General features: G+C 46.0%; 1 protein-coding gene across 1 annotated transcript in view; it reads left to right on the top strand.

Annotated features, from left to right (window-relative positions):
• Window positions 1-5,611: 5,611 nt before the first annotated feature.
• MBOAT1 (membrane bound O-acyltransferase domain containing 1) overlaps window positions 5,612-9,984 on the top strand; it is a 104,739-nt gene continuing 100,366 nt past the window's right edge. The window contains exon 1 of the mRNA XM_044917462.1: window positions 5,612-5,707. Coding sequence (XP_044773397.1) covers window positions 5,612-5,707 — 96 coding nt within the window. The remainder of the gene's footprint in view (window positions 5,708-9,984) is intronic.

The raw sequence follows: 9,984 nt of genomic DNA, 5'->3' as shown, positions 1-9,984 counted from the left end.
GTAAAATTTTTGTGAAAAACCTAAACTTGTTTTACAGGATACTCTGTGAGAATTGACCAATAATGATTGAAAAATGTTTAGGAATAAGTGAAAGTTGCAGAAATGGCCCATTAGGAATACAGGAAAAGATCCAAGGGAATAGGGGCAAATACCTACTTCAGTCCTATAAATAACAGACTTCACTGTCCACTCAGCATTTAGGGCTGGCCTGCCTAATGTGCTGACCAAAGGCTGCCCAGGCTCTGAAAAACAAGCTGGGTCATGAGGACTTAAATTAGTGGAAAAGAGACAGTCATGAGTCCTGTTGGTTGCATTGATTGCTAGGGAATCATCTATCCATTCAGTCCAAAATATGGTTGTACAAAAAAAAAAAAATTAAAAAAATATGGTTGTGCTTGGCACTATCACTGGGTCAGGTGCAGAACAGAAAGTGAAGAGGAGGGTGAAAAATACAAGAGCTGAGAGAGATTCCAAGTGGTCTCCACGAGGAATACAAAGACTGGGCTTTAGAGTTAATGTTATGGAGTTCTCTGAAACCTATGATGAAGGTGACCTCAGCAGCCACACCCACAGTGAGGCTGGGGGTGCTGCAGAGAGAGTGGGGGCTGAGCATGTCAGCACACCCAAAGACTCAGGGCCATCAGGCAAGGCCCTACCTTGCTTTTTTTTTTTTTTAACTGCAGCCAACCAGAGAATCCTGGCAGCATAAGCAGATAGGTTTCTGCCTATCTCTATATTCTCAAGTATTATCTTCGATCATACTTTATTATTCATAGAACACTTCTTTGGCAAGAGTGAGTATTTGGAACACAGCCAGAGAAGCAGGAAGTAAGGGGGTGGGGGAAAGGCCTCTGAATATCCAAGATAGACAGTATGGAGTTTACTTAAGATTGAAATACTTCACTTCTTCCAAAACTCCTTAGGCACTAAGCCAAAGCCTAGTGAAGACAATCTATGGAGTTGCCCAGATCATGGGAGACCCAAAATGGCGGGCAAGGCAGCGACAACTGAAATATGAGAGCAGGAGACTGAAAAACTAGAAAGTAGACACAGAAATTGAGAAAGTTCACCTCTTTGGGCATAATTTTAGGGCAAGGACAAACTCTTGATGCATCAGCGGACTCCAAGACGTAGCTGTTATTGCAGGATGGGTTCTTATTCACCATAATGCCTGACTCATTGATAAAAATTCAGTTGTGATCACTAACTCCATTTAAGTATGTGGGGACGCATTTTGGGATGCTCTCATGCCCAAAAGATTAAAGTTAAAAATAAAATGTCAGCTCATAAAGGGGAAGCTTCAGCTAAGCAAAGTTAATTTGTTAATTAATCTGTTCCTCTTCTAGGTTTTAGGCTCCAGTCCTGACATTAAGAAGTTGTATAAAATCATAGTTATAAATATCGTTCTGAGTATTTTTAGTTAATGGAGTTTTGTTAGCAGGATTTCTTTCTGCATTCCATTATCAGTGATTAATTTCTGCTTTGTATTTCTTATAAATGGTTTCTCTCAGAGGTTGGGATATTATTTTGGTTTCTTTTGTCTTTAGACATAAAAGCATTTCCTTGATGCATACATAGGTTAGCACAATGAGATGAGATGTGTTGATTTATCTTGAATGACTAAATTGTACAGTATCCTTAGGGAAAAATGCTAATACTTAACAGTAATAGCTAAATTTGATAGATGCTCGGTTATATTAATTTATTCATTTTCTGAACATGTACACATATAAAACAATGTTTAACTGTGATCTCAAGCTTAGAAAATATGCTAGGCAGGTAGGTGGCAAAATACTTTCCAAGCATGGACAGGTTGAGCTAGAATGTGAAGGAAATGGAGCACTCATTGCAAAATCTAAATTCCCTAAGGTTTTGTGGGTGATGTTTAAAGAATCTGCTCACAAAGCAAGAGCGATACCCATCGTGGGTCAATTTAGACCATTCTTCAGATTAGCTTTCAAATGTGAAGTGTGGAGTTTAATGTCCTATGCAGGCAACAATTTCTGCTGTTTTCCTGAAGGTGGACTCCTTGTATAATAAAAAGATTTCTGTATAATTAAAAACAACAATGGAATACCCAGGTTTGAATCCTCCTTTCGCTGTTCATTAGCTCTACATGCCACCTGCAAATTACTAGAAATTAGTATTATGGATAAAAATGGAGAGGATGATGGTGACATAATATTAAAAATGATAATATTTCCTGCCCTTCCAACTTCATAAACTTTTTGGGAGGATCAGAAAGGATGATACAAATGAATATGCTTTGTGAATATTATGTAGTATTATTAAGATGGTAACCTTATTTTTACATGGGTTAAATCACTGTAGATGGTGTTAATGTGGTTTGGTCGGTGATTATTTTCGGTGGAGTCTCTTCTGAATGGATTATTAGAATTTTATCTTCTCGAGGGACTAAGTTATACTTTTGTAAGCTTTGAGGACTGTTTTAATTCAGTTTTGTTGTCTGCTTATCTTTGGCTGGTTCTGGCCATGCATGTGATGGGTCTTGAATTTTTATCAGTCCATAGTATCATGCTGCCTTCCCTGAAACATGACAGAATTTTTTCCATATCTTTTTGTCTGGCCTTTAATTTTAAACCAGTCATCAGGATGAGCACTGGGTCTTCTGGATGAGTTCACAATCTGAGCATGGTTCTGTAAGAGAGATTAAATGACTGATCTTGATATCAAGACTTGTTCTACTGCAGATAGAAAACAGGCAAGACAGGGGCGCCTGGCTGGCCCAGTTGGTTAAACGTCTGATTCTCGATCTCAGCTCAGGTCTTGATCTCAGGGTCATGAGTTCAAGCCCGCATTTGGCTCCCATGCTGGGTGTGGAGCTTACTTAAAAAGAAAAAAAAAACAAAAACCGAAAAACAGACAACACCCCTGCCACCTCATTTTTGAACAGTAAATGTAATTCCTGTCCACGGGGATGACAGGTGCGTCACGTGTGTGGGTGGGCCTCCTGATAGAGAAACGCTTGGTTTTAGAAGAGGCAATGCGACATAAGGACTGAGCGCCCAGGCTCTGGAATCAGACATGGTTTTGCTTAGCCTCCCTAAACCAACCATGATACTTCACTTTGTAAACTCCAGTTTTCTCATCTGTAAAATAGAGATTATAATAACATGGGCTATTGAAACAATTTTTGTAAAGTTGTAGCTAATATATAATAATCATTATGATGAATCTATAGTTGACAAAGGATGTGAACAGAGATAAATGGGAAGGAAAAGAGAGTGATGTGTCCATGGTGGAGCTCTTATATGTCTTAGAATTGTAGCCCATCCTTCAGAAGCCTGTCTAATGAATCTGTAATAGAACTGTTCCATTTGCTTGATATTGCAACATCAGATAGTTCTTTTAGCATTAATTGTACCACAGTATCAATAGAACAGAACTAGGAAGATTTAAGTTCTGTGACATTTTGTTTTCAAGATCTAAGCATAGTTACTGCATTTTTAAGGGAAAATTTTAAACTAGATTAGAACCTGTTTTGTTGAGCTGAAGAACATCTGTAGAGGGCTACTCTCTTCACATCTATGTCAATGTGAAGACCATTTTGGGGAGTGTGAAGAGCAGAGATCTGTTTGTAGAAGATTACGAGTGGTCTGAGTACTTCCTTCATAAATACTACCCAAACTGGCCTACTTTTCCTTTCTGGGCGTTCACGTCTAAGTGCTGATTTTTTTTTTTTTTTAAGATTTATTTATTTATTTGAGAGAGAGAGAGAGAGAGAGCGCCTAAGTGTGGAGGGGAGGGGCAAAGGGAAAGGGAGAGGGAGAGAAAGTCCCAAGCAGACTCAGCACTGAATGTGTTGGGTGTGAGGTTCTATCTCACCACCTCAAGGTCACAACCTTGGATCTGGACCTGAGCCAAAACCAAGAGTCCCACGCTTAACCCACTGCGCCACCTAGGCGCCCGGATTTTTTTTTTTATTTTTTTTTAAACAGTGCTTTCAAGCCCCTTCTGCCCTCAGACACCTCACTTCAGCTGTCATCCTGCTCAGGGTGCTTTCGTTCTGGTCAGTTTCCAGAACTGTGATATCTAATGAGCCTGTCTAGCCTAGTCGATGGGCAATCATATGCCTGTGACAGCGTGAATGTGGGTGTGGTGAGAGCAGAGATTGTCATCTGCTCTTGGTGGTCTCCCCATCTCCATGCGGACAGGGAATGGGGGTAGGGACATTTTTTTTCCCCCTCAGAGGGGGAACATAGGTTGAAAAACTCAGGCCTGACAAGCTTGTTGGTGATGAGCTCCTCCAGAAGGCAAGACTGAGGGCTGAGCTGTGGAGGGGAAGTTTTACTAGTGTCTGGCAGGCCTGCAGGTGGATCTGAAGCTGGAGGCCACATGGATAACAATAGGTTTGCCTGAACGTCACTGCCCACCTGTTCGGAGTCTCCTTGGGCTCAATAACAGCTCCCAGGTAAACTGCTGATGCAAAATCTTTGGGTCTCGTTTCCCCATGAATCCTGGGGGTTCACATCAGCTCCCTTTTTCCCCGGTTTTCTACCCATCAGCTCAGAGCCCCGCTTTCCTGAAAGCTTTCTTCATCAGCGGGCACACGGCAATTCCTGGGAAGAATCTTCAAGACTTTCATGATTCTCCAAACCCATTAATCAACCGAAACCGTTTTCCCAAGTGCCGGTGATACATTTGTCTCCGTCTGGGAACAGAGAGAGGAAGTGTCCCCCTTTTGAGAACCTGTGCACGAAAAAAATGTATCAGAATGCACACATAATAGAAACACCGTTTCTTACAGAGGTAAAATAATTCTCAATCCAAAGGGATGGGAGGAAATGATCAGAGACTAGCAGTCCTCTGCATTTGCTGGTGTGACACAGATCGGAGTGTAGGAAACTATGTCTTGCTCTGAGGAACGTGAAGAGAGGGAGTCTGGGTGGGGGGCTCCTTGGGCTTCCAGCCTCTGGCAGATTAACCCTCCGCGGCAAGGACTGCGAGGGAGAAACCTCGAAAGGAGAGCGCAAGAAATGCTAGCGGGCGCGGGGACACGGAAGGGGGGAGCCGAGACTGCAGCGAGACCACAACAGGGTGGGGCCCCGGGGGCTCCCTAGGGAAAGGCGCCCGCCCGGGTGGCCGGGGGGCGGGGGAGGCAGGCCCGCGGGCTCGGGAGGAGGAAGAGGACGGACGCCTCCCGCCCCCGGGGCTGCCCGCCAGCAGCCGCAGGGCGAGGCGACGGCGCCCGCTGGCGTCGCTTTCCCTCTCCCGGTCGGCCGGGGTTCAGGCCGGGCTGGGCGGGCCGGGCGGCGCTCGTGGCCGGGCTCCGCTTCCCCACTTTTCCTCCTTCCCTCCTCCTCCCGGGGCCGTCCCGGGCGGCCGAGCCAATGAGCGCCGAGAGGAGGGCAGCGGGAAGCGCAGCGCGCCCGGCCGCGGCCCTCCTACCGCGCGCGGGGCCGCTGAGCCAACGCCAAGTTTGCACCCCGGGAGCTTGCGGGCGTCGCGGCCCCCCGGCCTGGTAGCTCGGTGCCCGCGAGGGAGGCGGCCGCGCGTGCCTGGGGCAGCCGCCCGCGAGCACTCGGGCTGGAGGCCGGCGAGCGGGGTGGCACGGGCTGGGGCCGGGACAGCCGCCTCCCGAAGATGCAGGATGGCAGCAGAGCCGCCGTCCAGCCTCTCCTACCGCACCACGGGCTCCACCTGCCTGCACCCGCTCAGCGAGCTCCTGGGCATCCCTCTGGACCAGGTAACCGCGGGCGGCTTGGCCGCGCCTGGGGCGAGGGGCGCAGGGACCCTCGTCCCGAGCCACTGCGGGCGTGCGGGCCGGGAGGCACATCTTGGCCACAACCCCCCCCCCCAACCTCCCCAGCAGATTTTATAGCTACACGCACTCGACAGGTGGGCGTTTTTTCTAACTTGATGTTTTTGTTTTGTAAGTGTGGGGAAAAAAAAATTGGTATACCCTGCGAGACAGGTTCAAATGAACTTTTTTTTTTCTTTTTGAGGTTTTGGGTTGCCTCGTTTCCTGTAACCAAGTTCTAAAGTATTGTGTTAAGTGAATCAAGTGGTTTTTTTTTTTCTCGCACCAGTGTCGTCGAGTCTTTATTATTTTTAATCTAGATATCTCTACTTAATATTGTGCTCGCTTCGGCAGCACATATACTAAAAAAATTGGAAAGATCTCCCTACTTAAAAGATAAGGTTGATTAGTCTGTAGGCTCCAGCCTATAGCTTTGGAACAGAGACTTGGGTTTTCGACTTTGGTGGTGAAACTTGTCACATCAGAGGGTGGCAATGTTTTGTACCAGGTGCTCTGTCCATCGGAAAGGGAGGAGTTACACCAGGACCCTGTGGTTTTCTGAGGGGCTTTACTTTATTCAGTGGGCTTATCCTTGAGGTCCCAGGCTCCTGAGTGAGTTCGGTTAGTGGGAGAAGAGAGGCACCGTGGAAGTTAGTTGGACTGTCCAGGAACTGTCTGCTACTATTAAAATAGAAAATGACAGTAAAGAACAGTAATTCTTGGTAAGAAATCTGCTGGAGGGTTGAGGCTGTCTTACTCATTTTCCTGTCTCTTTAGGTGCTGCAAACTAGATCTGCTATGTATTTCATAGTGAGTCAATAAATACATGTTGATTTAAATGGAATGGGGAGTGCCGGAGGGGGGGCCCATTGCATTCTCATTTGGTTTCATACTGAGGTTTGCTCCAGGTTTCTTCCTTTGCTTTTTACTAGTGATTTTTTTTCTTTTCTTTCCTCTTCTTCTTCCCCCCGCCCCACCCCCCCAAACGGGAGTATACCCTCTGCCCTCTCCACTCACATTCCTTCTGCAAGGAGGAAGTGTGAGAGCTGGCTGTTTGCCTTATTCAGATACTGTTTACTGAGCCACCCCTTCTACCTGGCTCCCTCCAAGGATCTGATGCAGAACTCCACCTCAACCGGGCCAGTTGCCTGCTCATCAGTTGCAAAATCCAGAAAGTTAACAAATTGGGAGAGGTATCAGATGCTAACTGGTGCTTCTGTAAATTACTCTTCAATTTCTAGTGAGGATGGAAGAGATCCAGGGACCTGGGTAAAGGCAGAGATACTAGCAAATTCTTTTGCTCTGAAACTACCTCAGCTCCCAGCCGAATTTCCTTAAGAGGAATGTGTTTTGTACTTACCCCTTCAGCCCCAGCCCCACCCCCATCAGAATTTATTTTAATTGCATTTTCTGTTTTAAGTTATTTGGCATTGCTAGAGAGAGGAATCCAGAGAGGCTTTTTGTTTGGAAAGGGATAGTTAGGGGACCCCCGACAAGTTACAACTGGGAGGTGCTAGTATGCTAGCTTAAGTGCTTTTTAACTGCATCCACCCCATACCCAGTCTCCTAGATTTCTGTCGAAGGAACCTTGTTTTTAATTTGTGAAAAAAGAATAAAAGAGCCTTAAGGATGTGGAAGGCTGGGAGAAAGGGATTTCTGGGATAAACTGAAGGAGAAATGTGGGTGATGGGCAAGGAAGGAGCCCTTGTGATCTCTTGGATCTTCCGATGGCCCCAGCACCCTCCAGCAGGCTCACGTTCTGAGTGACTTTTGATGGGAGAAGCGCGTATAGGGCAATGCCCCAGCTAGCTCATTTAAGGCCGGGGGAAAATCCCAAACCATAAATAATGTGGTTTGAGGCTAAATTGTGGCTTGGGAATTTGGAAGCTTGATGTGTTTTTCTCCCTCACACTTTCAAAGCCTTTTTAAGGTCTTCGAGGTCAGACTGGACCTGCTCTGCCAGCAAACTTCTTTTGTGACCCGCAGGCTGGTATTCAGCCTTAAAGAGCCCCAGTGTCCTCATGGGTGAAATCAGATCTACATTTTGGAGTTGAGAAATTTTATGTAGATCTGAAATGCACTACATCTGAAAGGTCCTTCATTCAGACAGGGTCCCAGCGGACAACAGAATTTAACTCAGTGGGTTGCAATGAAGAAATTTTAATGAGCTACTTAGAGGCATGTGGGCAGCATTCAGGGGATGGTCAGCTACCAAAACTTGGATGCGGAAGGGGAGAGGTGAGGGTGTCCTGTTGCCATCGCCCAGTGAGGGCTGAATCCAGTCCCTGCTGGGATGCAGGTGGGAAGCAGAAAGAGAACCTCAGCCCTTCTCCTCTCCACCCTACAGCCCTTCCGTCTCTTGTCCGTTACCCCCAGTGGTCAGACCCCGCCCATGGGTGGCTGGCCTGGGGTGCCCGGCTGATGTGGTCTACAGGGGCTCCACCCCTGGGACAGAACTTGGAAGAGAAAGGTAGAGCCAGATCTGGAGGACAATCCAAGGACAATAGCACAGTCCTTAATAAATGTTTGCTTCTGTCCCATTAGAGAGTGACTTGTTATTGGCCTGCAATATGCTAAAAATGATAAAACACGTACTTCTGGTTACTCAAGTAGCTCTTCATATGTCACTGGGAGACATTGAATCTTCCCCCCCCCCCCATCTTAACATTTCATGCTTATATTCATAATTTCTGAATTGAAGGCGCTTCTGAGAAATGTCTTTGGCCTCTGGGTGTCTCCGTGTGGAGTAGCTCATTATTTGCAAAATGATAACGTAGCATTCTACTACATGAGTGAAGAACTCTTTCCTCATTTTTCATTTGCTCCTTTCGTTTGTGCTGTGAACTCCTGGGGGAAGCTTGTGTGTGGGATCGTGAGGAAAAGTCTATGGTTTTCATTTCCAAGGACTTCACTAGTCTGACATCCTTCTAAAGATGTTACATGTAAAATCATCTTTAATTAGAAACAAGTAGAGCACAGAATTCATGAAGATGCAGAGGGTAGGAAATGAAGGATGGCCAAGGAAGCTCCACAGGTGCCTCACAGATGAGTTCGTTGAAAGCTGCATTTCTAAAACACCAGTCTCTGTCTAGCAAGTATGATGCCCCGGCAACTGGTAGGATTATTCAGATAGAAAGCTTCACTTACGCAGGATAAATTAGGTAAGAACTTTTTCTTTCCCATTTAGAGTGAATCAGGGAGCAAAGGATAAGTGTTTTGCCTTATTTTTTTAAGTCCTCTATCTGCTCATGCCCTCTCGACTTGGTTGTGGAGTGTGTCACAGTCTGCCTTTCAACTAACCATAGCTTTCAAAGTTTGCAAGACTGATGTGGCCACCGTGATGGACGGATATTGTTGACGTTATTAATTTGCATGGTGTGTGGTCATATGCTAGTGAAAGCTCAGGAAGAAATGGTTTGCTGGCTTTAAGGAATTTCCAATTGAAATGGGGCAGGGCGGGGAGCTCGGTGCCAAGGCTGTTTTTACCCACCGGTACCCCAGACTTTTGTGTTTTTGCATGAAGTATCAATTCATTGTTGAATTAGGATTCCTTGTTTGGGTTTCATTCCCCCCCTCCCCAAGCTAATCAGAAAAAGGGGTAAGGGAAAAATAGCTCAGGACATAAGAACTCAGGAAATGATTTTGAGATTAAAGCAGCAAAGGTTTAGGGACGCCTGGGTGGCTCAGTCAGTTAAGCGTCTTCCTTCTGCTCTGGTCATGATCCCAAGGTCCTGGGATGGAGCCCCTGCATCCGACTCCTTGCTCAGCAGGGAGTCTGCTTCTCCCTCTCCCTGCTGAGCAAGGAGCCCCCTGCTACTGTTAACCCTGCTCATGCTCTATCTCTCCTTCTCTCTCAAATAAATACATAAAATCTTAAAAAAAAAAAAGCAGCAAAGGTTTAGGACAATTAACGTAAGCTTGTGTTACAGTTTAAAAGGCTGGGTGAACGAAGATCCTCTCTAAAGACCTGGCATTCTTGACTAATGGTGAGACCAGTAGTGAGTTTCCATTATTCCACTGGGGCCTCTGACCACAAGGTTTCTTTCCTTGCCTGGAGCTTTTATTCACTGGTTGGTTCCCTTGCCCATTCTTGGAAAGCCCAACCTTCACGTCTCTTCTTACCTAAATCTTGCCCTTGGTTCAAAGCTCAGCCTACATTCCACACTCATTATTCAGTCAATTAAATATTTATCTAATGCTCTTAGTGCCAGGTTCCTGGCCAG

Source organism: Neomonachus schauinslandi, chromosome 8 (genome assembly GCF_002201575.2).
Source record: "Neomonachus schauinslandi chromosome 8, ASM220157v2, whole genome shotgun sequence".
In the NCBI taxonomy this organism is placed as follows: Eukaryota; Metazoa; Chordata; class Mammalia; order Carnivora; family Phocidae; genus Neomonachus; species Neomonachus schauinslandi.
This window is presented reverse-complemented; position numbering and strand designations above follow the sequence as displayed.